The sequence below is a fragment of the Pagrus major genome, chromosome 3, assembly GCF_040436345.1.
Source record: "Pagrus major chromosome 3, Pma_NU_1.0".
NCBI classification, from domain to species: Eukaryota; Metazoa; Chordata; class Actinopteri; order Spariformes; family Sparidae; genus Pagrus; species Pagrus major.
This window is the reverse complement of record NC_133217.1, coordinates 11,746,029-11,771,261: the sequence shown is the minus strand read 5'-3', so window position 1 is coordinate 11,771,261 and position 25,233 is coordinate 11,746,029. Positions and strand designations below refer to the sequence as shown.

Sequence of the window (25,233 nt, the reverse complement as noted above, 5' to 3'; positions counted from 1 at the left end):
GAGACAGTCCCGACCGACATCAACAGTGTTTGAGCTCACAGCACCGTGATGTCTTCTCCTCAGTCAAAGTGTTGACAGGCAAAACTAAACTCAGTAGCGTAAAATTGCTCTGTCATTCATACCATAGAACAGAAGCAGATAAATACTTTCAAAGTCTGAGGGGCAACTTTAAGTGCTGACAGGCAGTTTTACACAAAACGTTTAAGCTAATCTCACGCAGCAATGAATGGAGTCCTACAGAGCGACCGGTAGAAGGTAAGTGATAGTGAAAGGCACAACTTGTTTGTTTTAGCCTTTAACTGACAGGTTGTGCTGATAAAAAGTGTACGTGTGCGTCTTTTTTCATTCATACATTCATATTATGTGTTTTGTTTCTTCCTTTTAGTGGCAGGAAAAGCTGACAGAGATGGAACGGTTGAAGCAGGTAACGTAACGTTAGCTAGGTTAAGTTAACTGTTGACTTGATCTGTTTGGCACAATTCATGGTGAAATCACCCTCATTTATACTAACTAAATACTTAGGAAAGAGTGCTTGTTATCGTGCTTTTATCATTATATTACCAATATATATTGTATGCAAATGGTATGCACTTAAATCAACATTGCAGGAACAATTAAAGGCCTGTGTTTAAAGTACTGAAATAAAAAGGCTGTTTATTTGGTTTAATCCTGTACAGCTTTTGAATCAGTGTGACGCGGATAAAAAGAACAAGAGATCGTAAGGGATATTTGATGTAATGTGTCAGTAAGAATAAATGAAAGTGTCCACCTTTTTTTGTCTGAACTACAGATGGAGGATGACTCCATCTACAATATGAGTCAGAACAGAGGATATTCTGTTCCCCCACCTTTACCCACAACTTGTAATGCAGAACCCTCAGAGCTGTATCAAGTAAGTGTATCATTTGAAGCCAGTTTTGCTCAGATATTTGCCAATTTAAACCCACCAACCTTTGTGCTACCATGCACCGTCTTAACACTTGATCTGTTATTTGATCTCAGATCGTCTTGAGGCACAGTCACTACCCACCCATCCTCCAGGCCAAGTCTTGGACTCTAGCAGTTCCCTTTAAAGAGCAACTTCTTCACCGTACTCCCAGTGAATCTATTGGAAACCACTACAGTCCCCGGGCCCAGGACCTTAAAATTAATAAACTCAAGCACAGACAACGCACTCTCCGGCAATCGTTGGCAAAACCAGCAAGGCTTCGTATCCTTTCATGTTGCTCTTATATCAAACCCTGGTCTGTGTGACTAAGGGAAGTTCAAATTAATCTGAAATTGCAATATTCTTTACTTTGAGAACACTTAAGGCTGCTCTGGAAACATTTCAGAATTGGATTTTTGATCTTAATGATGCTTTTAGCAGCTATTCCTCCTGGAAGGAAAGTAGCAATTAAAGCAAGTAGAAGGTAATTACACCCTTAAAGCGACACATTTGAATAATAGCTTATCTTTCATGATGTTCTTTTTTTCTCGAAGCATTTGATGCCATTTGTTAATGCTTTCACAGGGATACATCTCCTCAGGCTTTACTCTCACCTCGGCCAAAGCCTGGATCGAGAAACATCCGCACTCCCAGCAGCCGGCCTTTGAGCCCTAATGAGCAGCTGGACATCATGTACAGCCAAGAGGAGAAGATGAGGACCAAGCAGAGAGAACCTAATGAGAAAGACCTGGAAGCAAGTATAGATGAATTCAGTAATGAACCTATCATCTTCGGGTCTCCTTTTTTCTGACACATTGTTGATATTAATTTCACTCACACAGAGGCATATGTACTACATCACCATGGGTGTCCCCACCTCTATGCTGGCCCCCCTGCCTCAACAGCAGATGATGAACATCATGTGCCTGCTGCCTCCTGACACGGAGGATACTAGTAAACACCTCCAGATAATAAGGGCAAACATGGAAGAGGAGGTCAAAGGAGATTATTACTTCAGCATCAAGAAGAGCATAGGTATGCAACATTAAAGTGTCAGTTATACTTTAAAGGCATTATTGCTTTATTTCGACATCCTGAGCACTTTAACATTGATTATATGAACAGTCTGATTGTAAAACCCCCCACAGAACTCCACTTAAACTTTTCTTTTTATCTCCTGCCATCCCTATATGTCTGCTAGCACATTTTGTTGCATCATTAAACAGAAGAAACTGTGATTCTTTAAAATATATTACCATGTGAGTTTGAAACGCTGATCACCCTAGTTGGTGTCTCAGTTAACAGATTTTTTTCCTCCGTAATTAAACAGCCCCCTAGCTTTGAAAATGACAGTATGTCAATCTGTTTCATCTGTTTTGTTGTCTATGTTGTTCCTATTCAGTGGACTACATTCTGATGGACCCGTCTGAACTTCAGCGACTGTCCATATCCAGTGTGCCCAAGCCCTTTCCCAGGAGGGTGATCCGTGCACCAGTGCCCTGGGCAACTAGTTACAAGGAGGCCCACACATGGCAAAGCCAACATCTATTTACTGTCAGTCACATTATGGTCCTACTGCAGGATGTCTGGCTAAACGGGTAATTAAAAAATGTGCTACACTGTGATTTCAATCAGGTATAGATTACATTTATTTATTCATTTATTTATTTAACTCCTCTTTCTTTCTTTGTTTTGTAGTGCTCTTTCTATCCCTAATTTTTTTTTATTCAGTGTAATCCTGTTTATCTTTCATGAGTTTTAAGGAGGGGTCTATAAGATTTTAGCTTCCTGCTTTGGAAGAGCTTTGGAATTATGTGTATCTAAATGTTTGTTGGTAAAAGTGTATTAAAATAAATAAAAAATACAATTTTGTTTCAGCTTCTCATCCTTGAGGTTTGTTCGACTGGAGGACCTTTTCTCCACCAGCCTCCCCCTCCTGCCATCTGAGTTTGAAGAGTTTGTCCAGAGACAGTGCCAAACCACCAGAGATGAACTAGTCCAAAAGTGAGTATCGCCAGTTCTCTAAACAGCCAGTCTGTCAGTGAGAACATAACGTGATGTCCAGACTTAATCACTGTAGTGTGTCTTCTCATTGGCTTCTATAGTATGCACACTACCCAGAGAGCTAATTCTGTTGTAGGGGCAGTCTCATGTTTCCACCTTGTCCACTTCATCACCCATGTCAGGCTGCCTTTCAGGGGATGACTTTACACACTGCCTCACTTTAGGATTCCATTGCATCCTTTGTTTGCGTGCCTGTTGTATAGCCTGTTTGACCATGTAGCAGCCATGTAGGATGACTGAAACATGAGCCCCTGTAATTTGTAGAAATGAGCTGCTGTTTGTTTATTTTCATGTTAATAATTTGCGCTCACTTGGATACAATTATTCTGCAGTGTCTAGGTTTCCCATGACAGCCATACTCAATCCAGAGGACATTATGTGTCTCTGTAGGGTTGTGTCAGTAAGAACCAGGGAGTAAATAGGGATGTAATACCTGTAGTAACTAGTGCAGTCGGCATCAGGTATTCTGTTACCTCACATGCTCTTGGAAAGGGATTCTAATTACAGCAAAACGAAGAATTAAGATAAGAAGTTGAGTGCAGGCACACATTTGGATTGGATTTGCAAATTTAAGTTTTCAAAAATACATTAATACTGTAAAATGACACTTTTGCACAAAATTGCCTTTCACAATAAATGAAGTCCTCCTGCAACCACCATGATTCAGAAAATCTTCAATAAAAAAAAAATGAAATGATAATGATTGACCCTCTGCACAAGTGAAAAATAAGAAATAATAAATTTTTGTGCTGTGACTATTAATGGGTATATTTTTGTTAATACAACCTTTTCAATTCTTATGCTTCGATATTAAACACAAAAAAATACCGTAATGATCTCATCTTGACCATCTTCTTTCAGGTGGCTGCCTCAGTGTGCATCACTTTTTGACACCTATGAGGACCTGTGGTTGCCCCTCATCCCCAAGAGTGAGGAGGAGGCCCCGGTGGCTGTCAAGGAGTTCTTCAGTAGCGTGGCTACTCTCATGTCACTGCAGCTCAGAAGCTTGGTCATAGACTCGTTACAGGATCTGCTATACTTCTTCACCATACACGAGGTTTGGACAAAACTTTACTTGTTCCATTTTTTAACACGTTAAAATTAGTGTTTGGACTTGTGTGTAAATGTACTCAGATTTTTCAGACTTATGATTTTTTTTGTCTTTCTTTTCTTTTCTTTTCCTTTTTTCTGTGTTCTTCAGGGCGGCAGTGACTTTGGCGAGGTGTTTGATGAGATGAAGTATGTCCAGTCTCAGGTGCTGCTGGTGAAACTACAAGTGAATGAGCCTCACATTAACTTTATTCCCAGCTTTGAGGAATGTTGGGAGCTCATACAAAGATCCTTCATGGAAATTATCAAGAGTGCTGAGAAGCTCCCAAGGGTACAGTATTTCCTGAGCACTCCAAGCTTAAATGATCTTATTGCCATCTAATTTATGTTTTTATACAACAAACAAGTATAATCTGTGACTGATATTCCTTGGCCAGGTGGAATGTAACCTATTTCCTAATATCAAGAACCTTTACCTCCGCACCGTCAGCCCTGATGAATCGCTGGTCACAAACCTAATCAACAAAGCTGAGGATATTTTCCACAAAAACACCTTGGGACCTAAAAAGTAATGCAAACATTAACCAAATATATGTGTTAAATTATTCTGATGTTCCAGCACGTGTAAAAGAACTGCTAATACTACATGTTATTCCTCAGGTATTTGAATGTATATCAAAAATACAGCAATCTACTGGACCATGCAGCAAAACAAGAGATATCAGCTTTCCTCAAAGAGAAGCACGCGTTAGAAGGATTCAGAAAGGTTATTAAATCATTCCATCTGAACTCTACTCTGAACTTTTTATGTTTTCACGCTGGCATTGGTTGTGTACTTGCTTCACCAAAGTCATCTCTCCCTCATTCAATCCTCAGAAAATCGACAGCCTCAATCACTTGTGGAAAGAGATCGCCTCATTGCACGTCACTGTGCCTCTGTCCATGTTTTGCCTGTATGCTGGCAAGCTGAATGATGACCTGTGTGACCGTGCTGAGAGACTGAGAGACAAGATCATTACGTTCCAAGTGGAGGAGAACCGAGAGCTTAACAAAGGGTGAGAGGAAACTCTCTGCATTCTTAAACCTTTGTAACTTCAACAGCAGAAAGTATCTGATAGATTGATCATTTGATTTATTTCTTTATTCAGTGTCAACAGGAAATCAGTTACATAATCACTTAAAACTATCATTGCTAGCTAACAATACAGCTCTGCTGAAGAGGACAATATTACTCTTTACATCCCACTATGATAAGATAATGATAGATAAACACTCAGAAAAACATGTATTTTTGTATTTTGGGGTGAACTGTCACTTTAAATTTGAAGAGAAAGAATGTCAATCAAAAGTTATTGTACTTTCCCAGGATCTGTCAAAAGTACGAGGAGATTACTGAGACCATCAGAGGTACCCCAGAAACCACAGAGCAGTTGGTGACTCTCAACCAGTTCATTAAAAAGACCAGTGATGTGACCATTCACAAGCTGACAGATGAGATTGATGAGGCAGCATACCGCCTCAGCTTCCTCCTGGACTACGCCATTTTGCCCTGTATGTGAAACCTCTTGTGGTATTTACAAAAACGGTCACAAACACACAAGTACCATCATAGAATACATATTTTGTAGCTAAACCTTCAGCCTATCAGTGTATCATTTTTGGAATAAAGCAATTATAAAATTGTCTTTTTTTCTCTGTCTGTCTTTATCCCTTTAGCTGACGACTTGAGGCTGAACTCCCGTGTTTTTCAGTGGCCCAGTCAGATCCTGACTGAGCTTGAACACAGCAAGGCTCGCCTGGTCACCACGAGAGAAGAAGCTGAGGACTATGTCCAAACAAGGTAACTGAATGAACGCTTATCACACCCCCAGGTCTGCACAAGTTGCAACCACCACAGCAGAATGAGGTGTTTGCCACTTGTCTGTCCCTCAGCGTCTTTAGACACCACTCAGACTACATGAGACCTTTTGGCTCAAAGATGGAAAAGTGCAGTAAATTTAAATTTAGATTTCGACACATCCCACCTAAAACACACAACGTCCATGTTTTCTACCGTGTATTTTCTCACATCCTTGTATGGAGAAAATAATAAGATATATAGAAACAACTGTTTTTTAAGAATTCCACCATCTTCCTACAACTGTAACAGGAAATCGTGCCACAGTCAGTATTCTTTGACACTAGGGCTTCATCGATTTTTTCATTGTTGATAGGTCTATAACATGTCAGAAAATGATGAAAAATGTCCATCTGTCCAAAAGATATTTAGTTTACTGTCATAGAGGAGTAAAGAAACCAGCTGGAATCAGATAATTTTGACCTTTTTTCTTAAAAAATGACTTAACTGATTAGTCAATTAACAAAATTCTTTGTGATTAATTTAGCAGTTGACAACTAATCGATTAACTGAATTTTTGCAGCTCTATCTGACAAACAAAAAAAGTGTCTCCAACTACTATATCTCCATTTGACTGTTTGACAGGATATCAGACTTTGAGCAGAGGCTGCAGGATATGGACAAGGAGATAGAGGCCTTTAAAAAGAAGGAAGGGATGAACATGGAGCAGATGAAGAACAATGTGGGAAATCTCAGTCAAATCACGGCAAACCTAGAGGCTGCTCTACTTGAACTAGAGGTAGGCACTGCACTTCAACAGCGTGAGACTGAAATGCTATTTTGGATACTGCAAATATGCATGCGTTTATATTTTGATTACCCAAGCAAAACATAAATCTTACTTGATCCTAAAAGTCATGTTTCAGATGGTAGCCTGAAGATGTTTGTACTGCTGTCATTCCTCCAGGACATCAACAAAGAGCAGACTTTGCTGGAGAAGGAACAGAGCCAGTTCCCAATGCTCCAAACGCTGATAGCTGACAAACAGCCGTATGAACAGCTCTGGACCACAGCACTAAACTTTCAGAGCATGTCGGAAGAGTGGATGAATGGTAGGTGACTCAAATTGGGAAACCACGCCCATTGTTTGTATTTTCTCGCAGCTACTTCATGACTGTGTTCAAAAAGCTCTAAATAGCACAAATACAACCAATGGAACACTAAACAGTTGTTTTCACATTGGTGCACTTCCTTGATCTTTTAACTCTTAGGTCCTTTCCAACACCTGGATGCTGAGAAAATCTCTGATGAGCTGGACATCATGTGGAGGACCATGCATAAGCTGACCAAGTCTTTCTCTAATCTTCCCGGGCCTTGTCGTATGGCCAAAAGCTTCAAAAGCAAGATAGACCAGTTCAAGCCGCACCTACCCATCCTGACCACCATCTGTAACCCCGGCATCAAAGACCGCCACTGGGAGATGGTCGGCTGAATTCATAATTTTTTCTTTGCTTCGTTAGATCAGCTGACACTGATAGAAATCCAGTGTCAGATTCACTTTGTAAGGACCAAGTGTCCTGCGTCTCTTGTGATCCATGAAGCTGATGTGAATAATTTATGTGTCTGCAGATCAGCAGCATCGTGGACTTCGATGTCAAACCAGATGAGAACAGTTCACTGCTGAACATGTTGGACCTGGGGCTGTCCAAGTTCTCTGATAAGTAAGACATTACATCATGTTGGAATACACGTAGAGAGCAAAATGAGTGTGCAGTGTTTTAAAGGAAAACCATGACTTGTAAGAAAGTCACCCCGATTTTATGTTAATCATACATTTTAGGGCTGAACAGAATAGTTCAAAGCTCCATTCATAACGTTGACATTTGACTTAAAGGTAGAAGTAGTCCAAAATTATTTTTTTTTTAATCTAATAAAAGTTTCCTTTGATCCATATTTGTTTACATTTTCACTGCACTCAAAAAACTGTTTGCTCTCCTGCTTGCCATTCACTAAGGGCATACACCTGTATTAAGGGGGTGGTCTAGCAGCAAATTAAAAAAAAAAAAGACATTCGGTACAGCTCTAATACGTTTTCTCAGTTATGGAAAAACCCACTATGATCACAAGACAATGGAACCTTTTTTTCTTGCTGTACCCTAGGTTGGAAGAGATTGGAGCATCAGCCAGTAAAGAGTACTCTCTGGAAAAATCCATGGAGAAGATGAAAAATGAATGGACTGAGCTGCGGTTCTGTTTCACTCAATACAGAGATACAGTATGATGAACACATTCACAATCACATACATTACATAGACTCACCACAAGCTAAAATGCTCAGACATAGTCAGTGTAACTTCTTCCAAAGATTTATATCCTGAGTGTAAATGTTGGTTATGTTGCTGCCCATGATTTTTTTATACACAGCATTGACATCAACATGCATTAAATAGACTGAATGTTCTATCACAGGGTACCAATATTGTGTCAGCAGTGGATGACATCCAAGTGCTTCTTGATGACCACATTATAAAGACACAGACCATGCGAAGTTCACCTTTCATCAAGCCAATAGAGGCTGACTGTAAGGTAAGACACGGCAACACACATCACTTTTGGTCCCCTTGAGCATGTGAAAGGGATAACAAAGCCTTTCCTTTGTTGGTCAGTTGGTATGAATAGTAGATGTTGCCATAGTGAACTTGGCTTAAAGAAGATAACATGATGTCTTATTTCATTCTTTACTTAAAGAATAGAACAAAGGTGCTGACTAATCATGCTGTATGATATCTCTTTTTCTAAAAGTTAAAAGCTTTTAAATTAAAGATGAATCACACATCACTCCTGCTGCTGAAGGATGGATACAGGACCTTTATTGCATATTCCTACAAGCAGCTACAGATAAATTATTGCCACAATCAACAATCTAACACAATATAATATTATGACGTTTATAATTTTATGACTTTATATTTAATAAAAAAGGAAATTTATTCTCACCCTGGGGTATGGGTCTTGGGAGACATACAAGGTCTTAAATTTGAACCATATTAAAAGAAAATTACTTCATATTACTTGCTGGCAAAGCTGGTAAAAAGTGTGTCCTAGGAATTTGGAAATCTGAACATCCTCCTTTACAGAGGCAAGGGTTAAATCAGTATATATCCTATAGCACACCTGAAAAGATCTCGTATAGTGTGAAAAGGAAACCGGAAGCATATGAAAAAGTGTGTGTGGCTCTTTTAAGGCCTTACTACTATCATTCGACCCCCTTGTCTTGTAAATGACTATGGAAACTTGTTCTCCTTTGCTCTTATTGTCTACTTAATGTTGTAATATATACTTTGTTAACATATATTGGGTCCTCATACCATACTTAATGTATTTTTCAATTGTAAACATGGGAGAAATTTTTCTACCATACCAGGGCTGTTAGTGGGTGGTGGCAGAGTGCTTTTTGTTTATCTGTTTTTCTTTCTCATGTGTATTTGTTTATTGGAAAAATGGCTGCTATGCTTCAATGAAAACATCTTTTTTGTTATGATTTTACAACTAAAAATGTGTCTTAAAGTCAAAGAGCCTAAATTAAACATACGTAAAGTAAGTTTGCACCTCTGCCAACTAAAGACACAAAAATAACTTCTGTCTGCAATGAGAGGTGGTCTGAGCAGGTAGAAATTCAAGCTCAATTTCATGCCAGAACAAGTAACAAATTTTGTTACTTGTCTGTTCTGTATCAACACAACCTCAGTAGCACCATTTTATAAAACAGTGAAACTGACTTTGTTTGAAGTCATGAAATTACCATAAAAAGGCTTGAAACAACCTGTTTGAGGAATGCAGGCTGATAGCCAATACATAGTAATCTTATGAATCCACATATATGTTTATAGGCTTGCTCTCAAAATATTTTGTTTACACTGCCACACTGCTTGTGTATCATATTTACCCTGCTATCTTGTTTTCCTTTTTGTGGGTTCTTCTTTGTAATCATTTATTTATTGAGTATGATGTGGCTTTTGTGGGATTGTTATAAACTATACTTGTAAAATGCTACAGCTATAGCTTGTTGTTGCCATAATTGTGTTATTCTCACGTTACTTTCCTACCTAGCAATGGGAGGACAAGCTGCTAAGTATGCAGGACATCATAGACTCCATGTTGAAGTGTCAAGCCACTTGGCTCTACCTTGAACCCATCTTCAGCTCTGAGGACATCATTGCCCAGATGCCTGAGGAGGGACGTAAGTTTGCCATTGTGGACAGCTACTGGAAGGACATCATCGGAGAGGCGGTAAGACCCTCTTGACACAAACTCTTGTTTTAGTCTGCATAAAATGAGTCTCATGTACTTTGCTTCACTTTGGCTGCTGTGTGAATTCACTGGTCCAGGTTAAAGATTCACATGTGCTGGTAGCTACAGGCCAGCCCAACATGCTGGAACGGCTACAGGAGTCCAATGGGTTTCTAGATGACATCCAGAAAGGTCTCAATACCTACCTGGAGAAGAAGAGACTCTACTTCCCCAGGTTTTGACCGATAGCACTAGCCCTTATAGTACATTATTGATAAAGAATGACACAGTGAGCACTTGTATCATCAGTCTTCCTGATGGTCTTGTCAAGTGGTTATTTCCTCTTCATCACATTCCCAGGTTCTTCTTCCTGTCCAACGACGAGCTGCTGGAGATCCTGTCACAGACCAAAGACCCGCTGTGTGTGCAGCCCCACCTGAAGAAGTGCTTCGAGGGCATCGCCAAACTGGAGTTCACCGAGGACATGGCGATCACTGGCATGATCAGCTCTGAGCGGGAGACTGTGCCCTTCACAGAAAAGCTGTATCCAGCCCAAGCCAAGGTAAAAAACAGTCAGCGTTTTTAAACATAGTGTCAGTATTTGTTTAATATATTTTTTTCACATTCAATTGGTATGCATAGATGTGTCATATATATTTCATATTCTTTTATTTCTGTTTTGTCAAAAAATGTTACTTTGCTGGACAAAACATGGTGGACATGCAGTATGTGGCAGACTGTGACTGTTTGATTTTTAGGGTATGGTGGAGAAGTGGCTGCTGCAGGTGGAGCAACTGATGCTTAGGAGTGTTCAACATGTCATCCATCAAGGAGTGATTCAGTATACTGAGGTATTTAGAGTCGTAGCTTAATTTTTTAATCTGTGATTAACTGAGGTTGACTGAAAGTAGATGTAAGCAAGTTGTAGCTATACTGGAGACTGGGATAGTTTCATTTTATGAATGGTATGATTTTTTTTAAAATTATTGTGAAACTATTACACTATTACAACGTTCGGTAAAAAAAGGTGATCAAAGAGATGTAAATTGCAAATATTACCATTTACTCTGGATCAGATGAAGAAATAGCTATAAGAAGTGTGCAAAACTCTCTACTGTGTAATACTACTTTTTTTTGGTAGGTGCCCAGAAAGAAGTGGGTGTTGCAGTGGCCTGGCCAAGTCATCATTTGTGCCTCCTCCATCTTTTGGACCACTGAAGTATCTGAAGCCATCCAGACCAACTCTCTCTCTGTCAGTCTTTAAATCCACCAGTACATCCACTGCTAACTTGCTCATGGAATGACAACTTCTGAGCTCAAAAACGACATAATTATCCACTCCATCACCAACCGTATTTAACCATATGATTTTTCATTCCGCCCACAGGCTTATGTGGAGAAGTGCAACACCCAGATTGCTGATATTGTGGAGCTGGTGCGTGGGAAGCTGCCAGGAGGGGCAAGAATGACCCTTGGTGCTCTTACTGTTATCGATGTTCATGGTAATATAACTTTATATACGTTACTTTAAAAAGATAAAATACACTTAATTAAATCTAGCTTGCAGAAAATTCTCATGCTTTTTTCTCTCCTAGCTCGAGATGTTGTGGCAAAATTGGCAGAGGACCGCATCTCCTCCCTGAATGACTTTGCATGGATTTCTCAGCTGCGTTACTTCTGGGAGGATGGTGATGTGATGCTGCGCATGATCACCACCTGCTTGAAATATGGCTATGAATATCTGGGCAATTCCCCCCGTCTTGTAATCACACCACTTACTGACCGCTGTTACAGGTAACTTACAGTATATCTGATCCTTTATCCATGACTGGCCTTAGTGTAGCCATATTCTAACAGTAACACAAATGTCCAAGATGTTAAGCTCTCTTCTCTTGTATGGTTTGGTCAAATGACTTTGTGCGACACCAGAACTCTAATGGGGGCTTTAAAGTTGTACTTGGGGGGAGCTCCGGAGGGTCCTGCTGGTACTGGCAAGACTGAGACCACAAAAGATCTGGCAAAAGCTTTGGCTAAACAGGTACAACAAAATGTTTTACAGTAACATACTGATCTGCATTTTATGTGTTTTTGTCTTAATGCTGATATTATTATATCATTATTATTATATAGTTAAGCTTTTATGTGTTTCTAGTGTGTGGTGTTCAACTGCTCCGATGGTCTGGACTACAAGGCCATGAGTAAGTTTTTCAAGGGACTGGCTCAGTCTGGAGCATGGGCCTGCTTTGATGAGTTCAATCGTATTGAGGTGAGCACAATTATTGGTCAAATCTGTTCAATCGAATGAGACTCAATAAACTGAATAGTAGCCTAAATATTTGATTAATGTAAGATTAAGTATTGTTTTATTTTTTTTCAATGTCGTTGTTATTGTTGTTATATTGAAAAATGGTAATAATAAGAAGTCAGTTTGGCTTCTGAGGTTAAGAATAATTAAACATTTGTAATTACGTTTGCAAAACCTTAACAAAATCTGTTTTCTTCCTACTCAGACACCTTGCCAAATTTAGCTCGTTTACAGCTCAGCAGGATGTAGAGACACTTCTTTTGCTTTTATGCCAAGTTGATTGGATTATTTTAATACACTTAAAACTACCTTAACAAAGAGTGTAAATGACAGATTGCAGCTCACACAAAGCACTGCTGCTACAGCTCTCTAAAAAACAAAAATGAAATGGCAGAATGTAGCTCTATTCTTGTCTGCATTGCACTGTTTTTTTATAGAGCCAGGTAAAGGCACCTTTTTACATGTTAGAGTATCCATCATTTTATATCTTGCATATTCATTTACAAATGTGGTCACTTAGTTACTCATTAAGTGTGTGTGTGTGTGTGTGTGTGTGTGTGTGTGTGTGTGTGTGTGTGTGTGTCATAGGTGGAGGTGCTCTCTGTGGTGGCTCAGCAGGTCCTCTGTATACAACAGGCCATTGCCAAGGATCTGAAGACCTTCCTGTTTGAGGGGACAGAGCTGTCCCTCAACCCGACCTGCTCTGTGTTCATCACCATGAACCCTGGTTATGCTGGCAGAGCCGAGCTGCCTGACAACCTAAAGGTACATCCCTGTAGCACTGTTGTGTAGTCTGAAACATGATTCAGCAGAATCTGACAATGAAGAAAAAACAGGAAAAATGTGAAGTGAGAGAATACTAAACCAGAACTGGATGTGTACGTGTCAATCTTGTCCGGTCATAGGCTCTTTTCCGTACTGTGGCCATGATGGTGCCAGACTATGGTCTCATTGGAGAAATCTCTTTATATTCCATGGGCTTCATTGAATCTCGCAGGTATATGTGAATGGTGTCCTGGACAAAATATTTTTAGTTAGCATATTTTTTTCTGGGCTAGACTCCCAGTTGGTTCAGTCACCAAGCCTCATACATTTATAATTTTACTGACAGTCTGGCCCAGAAAATTGTGGCCACGTACCGTTTGTGCTCCGAGCAGCTGTCGTCCCAGCACCACTATGACTACGGCATGCGAGCTGTGAAGTCTGTGCTGACTGCAGCAGGGAATCTGAAGCTGAAGTATCCGGAGGAGAATGAGAGCGTGCTGTTGCTGAGGGCGCTGATGGACGTCAACATGGCCAAGTTTCTGGCACAGGATGTGCCACTGTTTCAGGTGACACATTTATTAACAAATCCAGTTGCATTTCTATGAATGAATCAGTTGGTTTAGTGATTATTTCACTCAATTCTCCTGCTGCTGTCCACAGGGTATCATCTCTGATTTATTCCCTGGTGTGGTCCTTCCAAAACCAGACTATGATCTCCTCCTCGAGGCTCTTAATGACAACATTGCTAAATTCAACCTCCAGCCTGTCCCATGGTTCATTGGCAAGATTATCCAGGTACCAAAGAGGAGTATTGGTTTCTAATACCTATGACTCATGAAAGTTGTTTGGTTAGTTGTTAACTTCAACCACATATATGTACTAAGAATTTGATTTGTGATTATGCACAGGTGTACGAGATGATGTTGGTACGCCATGGTTTCATGATAGTTGGAGATCCTCTAGGAGGAAAGACTTCTGCATATAAAGTTCTTGCTGCTGCTCTTGGAGACCTTTATAAAGGTATCTATTTCAGTTAACTTTCATCTTGTGGCTGCCACCCTGTTTTTTTTATTTTATCATAATTTGGCCCCTAACAAGCTATTTGTTTCTCTTTTTTGCAATAACATCATAAGGGTTTATTCTTTCTCCCTCCTCTTTTTCAGCCAAGCTGATGGAGGAGTTTGCAGTGAATTACTGCATCATCAACCCTAAGGCCATCACCATGGGTCAGTTGTATGGCTGCTTCGATCCGGTCAGCCACGAGTGGTCCGATGGCGTGCTGGCCACCTCCTACAGGGATCAGGCTATCTCCACCTCAGAAGATCGACAGTGGATCATCTTTGATGGGCCCATTGATGCTGTCTGGATTGAGAACATGAATACTGTGCTAGACGACAACAAGAAGGTACTGGACATTTCGATGCCTTAGTTTTGTTTTTTTTGCTAGATGTTACATGCTGATAGCAGTTAATTACTAAATTAGTTGGTCAGGCTTTCCCTTCATTGATCCACAACCAATCTCAATCAGTGCTGACCAGATTCAGTTACATTTGTGTGTACATTTATAGTTTTTATAAAGGATTTACCTTTGATTTACATTCTTTAAACGAGTTGTTCACTCTATTCTGTGCTAGCTTTGTCTGATGAGTGGTGAGATCATCCAGATGAGTTCCAAGATGAGTCTGATCTTTGAACCTGCTGACCTGGAGCAAGCCTCTCCGGCTACCGTCAGTAGGTAAGCAACACAGACAGAAGCTGGAACGGCAACTGTGGTGTGTTGAAAAACAAAGTTACTGTATTAAATGTAACCATCTGTCTGAAGGTGTGGAATGATCTACATGGAACCTCAGCAGCTGGGCTGGTCTCCTCTTAGAGATTCTTACATGAACACACTGCCTGAGAGTCTGAGCACAGAACACAGAGAACTGGTGAGATTACAGAATGCATGTCTTGATTAGCTAACCCATATGTCCTTCAAGATGTCAGTAGGTATGATGTGACTTATATGCGCTTCTGGATGTTTTGTCCCACAGATAGTGGACCTGTTTGATTGGCTAGTTCAGCCCTGTCTGGACTTTATAGACAGAGAGTGTCGCTTTGTTGTTCAAACATCTTCCATTCACTTGGCCTACAGCCTAATGAAGTTGTACACCTGCCTGATGGGTTCGTAAGAATCACCTTTAATCGATTATTCATGCATAATTCTGTGTGTGTGTGTATGTGCTAACATTCCTGTCCACACCCAGATGAAATTTCTGCATCAGGAGCCAATGGTCCACAGATGTCAAGCCAGCAGACAACGATGTGGCTGCAGGGTCTGTTCCTATTCGCGGTTGTATGGACTCTGGGTGGGACCATCACTGGGGACAGCCGTAAGAAGTTTGATGTCTTCTACCGCAATCTCATCATGGGCATGGACGATGAGCATCCTCGGCCTAAGAGTGTCAAACTCAAAAAGAATAACATCTTCCCAGAGAGAGGTCACAAAATTTAAAAAATAGTTAAATACATAGCTGTTATACCAATTAAAAATCTGCCTTTTTGGATTAATAAAACATAGTGTTTACTTATTGTTTTACAGGCACTGTCTATGACTTCTACTTCCATAAGGATGGACAAGGACAGTGGAATGTTTGGACTGATTCAATCACAAATGAAGAAAACGCTATTCCAGCTGGGGCCAATGTGAGTATGTTTATGTCACAGAGGTTACTGCAGCTTAACATGCCACTGTCCATTTATCGCTAAGACTCTGCTTATCCTCACCAGGTGTCAGATCTGATCATCCCAACGATGGAGACAGCACGCCAGCTTTTCTTCCTGCGTACCTACCTGGCACATGAAATACCCATGCTGTTTGTCGGGCCCACTGGCACCGGCAAATCTGTAATCAACAAAAGCTTCCTAGTTAAGCTGCCTAAAGAGCAGTATACACCAAACTGTATCAACTTCTCAGCCCGAACCTCAGCAAATCAGACACAAGACATCATCATGGCCAAGCTGGACCGGAGAAGAAAGGGCATGTTTGGACCTCCTGTTGGGAAGAAGTGTGTCATCTATGTTGGTAAAGAACGATGCATATATGGCGTGATCTCATACTGGAGGGTTAAAAGTGGATTATGGAGTGAGGGTGTCACATATTGAGAAGTGTTTGACAGTCATCTTTTCTACATAGATGATCTGAACATGCCAGCCAAAGAAATCTATGGCGCACAGCCCCCAATCGAGCTGTTGAGGCAGTGGATTGACCATCGTCACTGGTATGACAAGAAGGACACCTCCAGACTGGACATAGTGGATGTGCTTTTTCTGTCTGCAATGGGGCCTCCTGGTGGTGGGAAGAATGACATTACAGGTATTGAAGTAATAATTTATTTTTATTAGTAATATTTTGAAAGAAAGCAGCAGTATTGTGGTTTACTGTAACTGATCATCACAAAATGTTTTAAATGCTAGGCCGCTTCACCCGCCACTTGAATATCATCACAATTGATGCCTTTGATGATGAAACACTGACCAAGATATTCAGCTCCATCACTGATTGGCACTTCAGCAAAGGCTTTGATGCACCTTTCTACAGGTAACTCATCAAATATGTATCAGAGAGAAGTAGAATTTTTCTTTGTCAGAGAGACACGCTGTATTTTGTCTTGTGTCCAAGGCTAGGCAAGATCATGGTTCAGGCCACCATGGCAGTCTATAAGGATGCCATGGACAGCTTCCTTCCAACCCCATCAAAGTCTCACTACATCTTCAACCTGCGAGATTTTGCCAGAGTGATACGAGGCGTGCTCCTGGCTCCACATACACACATGCAGGTATGTGTGAAAACAATAATGAAATGTTTAATCGAATTGTTCTGAATTGCTCTATCTCTCCCTCATATACTGTATGTTGGCTATATACGTCAGGACGGAGACAAACTGATCCGCCTGTGGATCCACGAGGTCTACCGAGTTTTCTATGACCGACTCATCGACAACGAAGACAAAGAGACATTCTTTGGCATCGTCAAAGAGAGAACCTCAGGCTTCTTTAAGCAGAGTGTGGAAAAGGTTCATATTTGTTTAGTGCACACGTACACACTCAATCAATGAGTTAAAAAAAAAGTTTTGTTACAAGGTACATTTTGTCGTCCAAAATTACATCTGCATTCATGTGCTAATGGGAAAGTAAAATCAAATTTGTTATTAACTTGGTGTTTTACTTTATCTGTTCTTTTTTAACTCTGATTTTGTATTAAACAACAAGATCATGTCAGTGGTTAAAACAGTGTTCTTAAGCAAAAAATTGCTTTAAATTTGCATCCCTAATCCTAAATCTCTCCTATTGTTTTCTAGCTCCTGAGCCATCTCAGCCCAGATGGCAAGATAGCAGATGAAAGCATCCGTAGCTTGTTCTTCGGTGACTATTCCAAGCCTGATTCTGATGTCAAGGCCTACGATGAAATCACAGACTTGTTGGCCTTACAAGAGGTGATGGAGTTCTACCTGGATGAGCACAACAGCTGCAGCAAGGCCCCCATGTCCCTTGTAATGTTCAAGTTTGCCATCGAACACATTTCCCGCATCTGCCGTGTGCTGAAACAAGACAACGGCCACCTTCTACTTGTCGGCATTGGTGGTTCAGGGCGTCAGAGCACCACAAAGCTGGGCACCTTCATCAATGATTACGTCCTGTTCCAGATTGAGTTGACCAAGAGCTACAGCATGTCAGATTGGCGCGATGACCTGAAGAAGATAATGCTTAAAGCAGGCATCGAGGGAAAGAGCCTGGTGTTCCTGTTCAATGACAGCCAGATTAAGGATGAGGCCATGTTAGAAGACGTCAACATGCTGCTGAACACTGGTGATGTGCCCAACATCTTTGCTGCGGATGAACGTGCAGACATCATAGAGAAGGGGCAGGGAATTGCCCGGATGGAGGGCAAAAAGATTGATGCCACTCCGCTCTCAATGTACAACTTCTTCATTGATCGTGTGAAGGCCAACCTTCACATTGTGCTGGGTAGGCACCTTTATATGTCCTTTTGTTAACTGAAGATTTAGTAAGTATTTGTGTAACTGGGAATTATTGTACTCAACAGCCATGAGTCCTATCGGTGATGCATTTAGGAACCGTCTTAGAATGTTCCCTTCCCTTATCAACTGCTGCACCATTGACTGGTTCCATGCATGGCCAAATGATGCTCTGGAGATGGTGGCCCACAAGTTCCTGGAGGATGTGGAAATGGACAGCGACATCAGACTGGAGTAAGGACATAAGATGGGTGTAAAAAGTCGTACTCATTCCAGCTTAGTAACAGTTGCATTGACAAAATTTGAATCTAAGACTGAGTAGTATACCGATTTTTTTTTTCTTCTTTTTTTCCCATGATCTCAGGGTGGTGGAGATGTGCAAGACTTTCCAGACAAATGTCAGAGAGATGTCTGAAACATACCTCTCCCAGCTGAGGAGACACAACTATGTCACGCCCACCTCCTACCTGGAACTCATCCTCACCTTCAAGAATCTGCTCACTGTCAAGCGGAATGAAGTGGATACTGCAAGGAACCGCTATATCATTGGTCTCCAGAAACTGGAGTTTGCTGCATCTCAGGTGATGCACCCTGTCGAGCAGTATTAGCTTGAATGTTACTGTTTTTGTTTGGCACATCATCAGCCAACTTGATTCTATGTCCACAGGTGTCAGTGATGCAGGAGGAGCTGACAGCCTTACAGCCAGAGCTCATCCAGACCTCAGCTGAAACAGATAAGATGATGGTGAAGATAGAGGGGGAAACAGTGGAGGTGGATGCTAAGAAAGAACTTGTGTCTGCTGATGAGAAGGTGGCTAATGAAGCAGCAGCTGCAGCCCAAGCCATTAAGGTATACATGTATTACAGGAGCCGTAAAAAAGTCCATAATTTTTGTACAGTAGCGTTCATCTTTTTTCTCTAAATATACATAAATCAACTAATTGTTTCCAAGATGCATGAGACACAGATTTTTGTGTCTTTCAGGATGAGTGTGAGGGAGACTTGGCAGAAGCAATGCCTGCATTGGAGGCTGCCCTCTCAGCCCTGAACACCTTAAACCCTTCAGACATCACAGTAGTTAAGTCTATGCAGAATCCACCAGTTCTAGTCAAACTAGTCATGGAGTCCATCTGCATCATGAAGGGCATCAAACCTGAGAGGAAACCTGATCCTGGTGGCACCGGTAAGGTCATAGCTTTGAAAATGTCATTTCATATAGCATTATTCTCACTGACGAAAGTTTAAAATATTTTTTTAAAAATTGATTAAATATAGAATATGACAACAGAATGACTATTTTATGTAATTATTTTGCAGGGAAGATGATTGAGGACTTCTGGGGCCCCTCAAAGAAGCTCCTCGGAGACCTGAAGTTTTTGGACAGCCTCAAAGCCTACGACAAAGACAACATCCCTGCCCCGTACATCAAGAAAATCAGGGACAAGTTTGTCGACAACCCTGACTTCCAGCCCTCTGTCATTAAAAATGTCTCCTCAGCTTGCGAGGGTCTTTGCAAATGGGTGCGAGCAATGGAAATTTATGAGCGTGTAGCCAAAGTGGTAGCGCCCAAGAAGGCGAGACTGAAACTTGCTGAGGACGAACTGGCTGTACAGATGGAAACGTTGTCCGTGAAAAGAGCTGAGCTGAAAGAAGTCGAGGACAGACTGCAGAGCCTGAATGATGAATTGGATACCATGATTAAGAAGAAGAAAGAGTTGGAGGAAAACATTGAATTGTGTTCTCAGAAGCTGATCAGGGCAGAGAAGCTGATAGGAGGACTGGGTGGGGAGAAGGACAGGTGGACGGAGGCTGCAAGGCAACTTGGGATTAGGTATATCGAAATGTTCTCATCATTAATTGTCATGATGTTTGGTGTGGTGTGTCTGAAGTTTAATATTAATCAGATTGTTGTTATATTTCCCATTGCAGATACACCAACCTGACAGGTGATATACTCCTCTCTTCAGGAATTGTATCTTACCTTGGGGCATTTACAGTAGACTACCGTATAGAGTGCCAGGAGCAGTGGCATATCCTGTGCCAGGAGAAGAAAATCCCCTGTTCTACGGACTTTACCCTCAGTAACAGTCTGGGTAACCAGGTGGCCATCAGGGCGTGGCAGATCGCTGGACTACCAGTGGACTCCTTCTCCACAGACAACGGTATCATTGTGTTTAACTCCCGTCGGTGGCCCCTGATGATTGACCCTCAAGGTCAAGCTAACAAGTGGATCAAGAACATGGAGAAGGCCAATAAACTTGCTGTTATCAAACTGTCAGATGGAAACTATGTGAGAGTCTTGGAGAACTGCATTCAGTTTGGAACCCCGGTTCTTTTAGAGAACGTTGGAGAGGAACTTGATCCGGTTCTGGAACCTGTCTTGCTGAAGCAGACCTTCAAACAGCAGGGTGTCGAGTACATGAAAATAGGAGAGAATATCGTGGAATATTCCAAAGACTTTTTGTTCTACATGACCACCGGACTGAGGAACCCTCACTACCTCCCAGAGGTGGCCGTCAAAGTCTGTCTGCTGAACTTCATGATCACGCCACAAGGCCTTCAGGACCAGCTTTTAGGGATTGTAGCAGCCAAAGAGAGACCTGAGCTGGAGGAGAAGAAGAACCAGCTCATTCTGGAGAGCGCTGCCAACAACAAGCAGCTGAAGGAAATTGAAGATAAGATCTTACAAGTGCTTTCCTCTTCTGAGGGGAACATCCTGGAGGATGAGACTGCCATTAAGATCTTGTCATCCTCCAAAATCCTCTCTGAGGAGATCTCAGAGAAGCAAAAAATTGCCAGTGTCACAGAGAAAGAGATTGATGACACTCGCATGGGCTACCGTCCTGTGGCTGAGCACTCCTCCATTTTATTTTTCTGTATTTCAGAATTGGCCAATATCGAGCCTATGTACCAGTACTCCCTGACCTGGTTCATCAACCTCTACCTATATTCCATTGCCCAGAGTGTGAAGAGTGACGATGTGGCGGAAAGGATCAACAACATCGTGGAGCACTTTACCCTCAGCATCTACAATAACGTGTGCCGCTCGCTTTTTGAGAAGGATAAGCTGCTCTTCTCCCTGCTGCTCACTATAGGCATCATGCAGGGTAAGGGCCAGGTCGACGACCAAGTCTGGCGCTTCCTTTTAACAGGTGGCATCGCATTGGATAACCCGTTCCCCAACCCTGCTCCGGAGTGGCTATCTGACAAATCCTGGTCTGAAATCGTCAGGGCGTCGAAACTTCCAAACCTGGATGGCTTCTTCAAACATGTCCAAGACAACATCTCCGAATGGAAGAAGCTCTATGATTCAGGAAAGCCACATAAGGACCAGTTCCCTGACCAGTGGAGTGAGTTGGTGGGGATGGACAGAATGGTAGTGATCAGATGCTTCAGGCCAGATAAACTGGTTCCAGCAGTGCAGAATTTCATTGTGGATAACATGGGACAGGTTTACATTGAACCACCCACATTTGACCTGGCATTGAGTTACAAAGACTCCAACTGCTGTTCTCCTCTCATCTTTGTGTTGTCACCAGGATCTGATCCAACTGCAGGTGATTAATCAAATATTTTCTACATTTTAACATGTGATTAGAAGTTTTTCATTGAGAATTATATTGTTTCTTCAGGTCTGCTGAAGTTTGCTGATGACGTAGAAATGGGAGGCAGTGGGACCCAAACCATTTCTCTTGGACAAGGACAAGGACCCATAGCAGCACAGATGATTGACAAAGCCATCAAAGCAGGAACTTGGGTGGTACTACAGAACTGCCACCTGGCCACCAGCTGGATGCCAGCTCTGGAGAGGATCTGTGAGGAAACCATTACCCCAGAGAACACACATCCCAGTTTTAGGTAACTGATTCTACACAGATTCTGAGTTTAACTGAAACATGTTCTAGCGTACAGAAGATGATAAAAGTTAAGTATCTTTTATTCCTCTACCAAGGTTGTGGTTAACTAGTTATCCATCCGACAAGTTCCCTGTCAGTATCCTGCAGAACGGGCTGAAGATGACCAATGAGCCTCCTAAAGGAATTAGAGCCAACCTGTTGCGCTCCTACCTGAGTCACCCCATCTCTGACCCTGCCTTTTTTGGCAGCTCCAAGAAACAGGTCATCTGGCAGAAGCTCCTGTTTGGTCTCACCTTCTTCCATGCTCTAGTACAGGAAAGGAGGAACTTTGGACCTCTGGGTGAGAAATATAAACTGTATAATGTCTTTCATTTACATTGGATGATTTTAATGTGATTTTTCATTTTGATATTTCAAAACATTTTTTTCAAATTGTTTATGTTTATTGTACTATTATTTTGTCATTAAATGTTGTTTGTCCATTTCTCTCAGGTTGGAATATTCCGTATGAATTTAATGAGTCTGACCTGAGGATCAGTATGAGGCAGATCCAGATGTTCCTGGATGAGTATGAGGAGGTTCCACTGGAGGCCCTCACATACCTTACAGGTGAAAATTTCATACTTGTTAATTCAGCAGGGAATTCATTAATACCAGTTAAACTGGCAGCAAGGTGATGTGCTGAGCGGGAACGTCACCATTGCGCAATGCAAGTTGTAATCCCTTTATAGTACGCAAGGAAACATTTTTTTTATAGCGGAGTGCTGAGGATCAGTTGAGAAGTCTTACAGCCCATGTAAGACGCTGCTGTGTAGTCTGGTGGTACAGCAGTGGTGTGTACATATAGTGATACATACTGAATATAGTATATAGTAACATGATTCAAACTTCTCAATTAACATCACAACAATGTTTTTTTGATTTCCAATTTGATTTTGGTTTTAATAATCTCTTTCCTTTTTAGGCGAGTGCAACTATGGCGGCAGGGTGACAGATGACAAAGACAGGCGTCTGCTGCTGTCGCTTCTGTCCATCTTCTACAGCTGGGAGCTGATAGAGCAGGAGTGCTACCACGTGTGCGAGGGAGATCTGTATTATGTCCCAGCTCATGGTCCCCATCAGGTACCATCAGAGCTCTGATCAATTCCTAACTAATGCTGTAGCATGATTATTAGTCATGTCACATTAATCAGATGTCTTATTACATGATTATGGCCAAAGTACATGCAGGCTTGCATTTTAAGTAAACAGCAGCTGGATTAATGGTTTTAATCACTGAGTGTAATATTTGTCTGAAATGAAATCTAGTTAATGTTTGGCCACGAGGGCACTGTGTTGAAGATTATTGTTACGTAAGACAAATAATTCTTTAATCACCCTGTCTGATAAAGAAATTAATTTTCACAAATAATTTTCTTTATTCCAGACGTACGTTAACTACATTCGCACTCTTCCAATTTGTGCCGATCCTTGTGTTTTCGGACTTCATAGCAATGCTGACATCACTAAGGATAATCAAGAGACCAATCAGCTCCTGGATGGAGTACTGCTGACTCTGCCCAGGCAGACAGGAGGCGGGGCTAAGTCTCCTCAGGTTTGCATTATTATATTATATTAGCATTGCATTATAACCTGTTGGCTCATGCTTATTTCCCAGAAGAAACACTACATGCAAACAAATATTCACACTTTGTGTTGATGTTTGTTTTTGTTTTAGGAAGTAGTAGATGAGCTTGCAGAAGACATCCTGTCTAGGCTCCCAGCAGACTTTGACATACAACTGGTGATAGATAAATACCCAGTTATGTATGAGGAGTCTATGAATACTGTTTTGAGGCAGGAACTCATCCGCTTTAACAGGTAATAACAACTTACTTACCTTGTACTTTTTACTTTATTTTATGTTTGTGTGAAATACTCGGATGCTGCTAGAATTTCGTTGTACACTTATGCAATGACAATAAAAGGATTCTGATTCTGATTCTGATTCTGAACTTGTGCTGCTGTGGAATTAAATATCCGTATTTGAAAAGACTATTGATCAGTTTGAACAGGACACACTGAGGAAAACCTGTACTCGATCATATTTGTCTCCCCTCTTAACAGACTCACTCATGTGGTGCGCCTCAGCCTGGTTAACATCCGCAAAGCCTTGAAGGGACAGATTGTTATGTCTGCTGAACTTGAAAACGTCTTCAGCAGCATGATGGTGGGCAAGGTGCCCGCTATGTGGGCAGCCAAGTCATACCCCTCTCTCAAGCCAATGGGGAGCTACGTGACTGATCTCTTAGCCAGACTGCAGTTCCTACAAGTAAGATTTATGATTGTTATGGGTCACACAGACCTCGAGTGAAGGACACATATTTGTAATATGACTGTCAAGGTGAACACAGACAAAGTTTTCCAGTCCAGTGTACAGTTTTTCTCAAGTTAGGGAAGTTGTTTGAATTTGCATAATGAATTGATAAAATTAAACAATCTATAACATTCAGGTAGTACTAATACTGACCTATATGTATGCTTGGATGTCTGTCTTGACAGGATTGGATAGATAACGGCCCGCCTACAGTCTTCTGGGTCTCTGGCTTCTACTTCACCCAGTCATTTCTTACTGGAGTGGCTCAGAATTTTGCCAGGAAGCACACCATCCCCATTGACTACATTGGCTTTGAATTTGAGGCATGGATTGCTACATTTTCTCTGTGTTTTTGGTCATTCCTAATCATAAAAGTGGTTGGATTTTCACGCTCTGGGTTACATTCTAGGTCACCAAAGAGGAGACTCATATGGAGGAGAAGCCAGAGGAAGGGGCCTACATTAAGGGTCTTTTCATGGAGGGGGCTCGCTGGGACAGAGAGAACATGGTGATTGGAGAGTCCCTCCCCAAGATCCTCTTTGACTCCTTGCCCATCATCAAGCTCAAACCAGGAGAAATGGCCAAGTTTCAACATGAAGATATCTACGTTTGTCCTGTCTACAAAACCAGCGCTCGCAGAGGGACCCTGTCCACCACCGGACACTCAACCAACTACGTCCTGTCCATCGAGCTGCCCTCTGACAAGCCACAGAAACACTGGGTGAACCGCGGGGTGGCATGCCTCTGTCAGCTGGATGACTAA

The 25,233-nt window shown here is 41.5% G+C and overlaps 1 protein-coding gene across 1 annotated transcript; it reads left to right on the top strand.

Annotated features, from left to right (window-relative positions):
• The first annotated feature begins 406 nt into the window (after positions 1-406).
• dnah3 (dynein axonemal heavy chain 3) lies at positions 407-25,233 on the top strand. The gene is made up of 62 exons (XM_073463149.1): positions 407-424; positions 791-892; positions 1,003-1,222; positions 1,367-1,389; positions 1,530-1,682; positions 1,771-1,963; positions 2,331-2,526; positions 2,807-2,932; positions 3,854-4,049; positions 4,194-4,373; positions 4,480-4,610; positions 4,703-4,808; positions 4,919-5,097; positions 5,409-5,593; positions 5,759-5,882; positions 6,525-6,678; positions 6,847-6,991; positions 7,151-7,362; positions 7,509-7,600; positions 8,040-8,154; positions 8,349-8,465; positions 9,990-10,169; positions 10,268-10,404; positions 10,530-10,731; positions 10,928-11,020; positions 11,311-11,421; positions 11,557-11,671; positions 11,765-11,963; positions 12,099-12,207; positions 12,322-12,435; positions 13,063-13,239; positions 13,380-13,471; positions 13,586-13,805; positions 13,900-14,034; positions 14,148-14,259; positions 14,403-14,644; positions 14,874-14,974; positions 15,062-15,167; positions 15,273-15,402; positions 15,486-15,719; positions 15,821-15,924; positions 16,009-16,303; positions 16,415-16,594; positions 16,696-16,819; positions 16,901-17,057; positions 17,151-17,294; positions 17,580-18,246; positions 18,326-18,491; positions 18,622-18,838; positions 18,925-19,107; positions 19,242-19,440; positions 19,575-20,088; positions 20,187-21,814; positions 21,890-22,115; positions 22,210-22,454; positions 22,607-22,723; positions 23,079-23,236; positions 23,541-23,708; positions 23,832-23,974; positions 24,221-24,425; positions 24,656-24,793; positions 24,880-25,233. Exons 1-62 carry the CDS (start codon positions 407-409, stop codon positions 25,231-25,233), a joined length of 12,108 nt encoding a protein of 4,035 aa, XP_073319250.1.

What these genes read in the sequence shown, in the direction of transcription:
- dnah3 (XM_073463149.1), top strand. An exon ending in AGAGATGAACTAGTCCAAAA is followed by an intron (nt 2,933 to 3,853) that starts GTGAGTATCGCC and finishes ATCTTCTTTCAG; the next exon opens with GTGGCTGCCTCAGTGTGCAT. An exon ending in TCCAGACCAACTCTCTCTCT is followed by an intron (nt 11,422 to 11,556) that starts GTCAGTCTTTAA and finishes TTCCGCCCACAG; the next exon opens with GCTTATGTGGAGAAGTGCAA.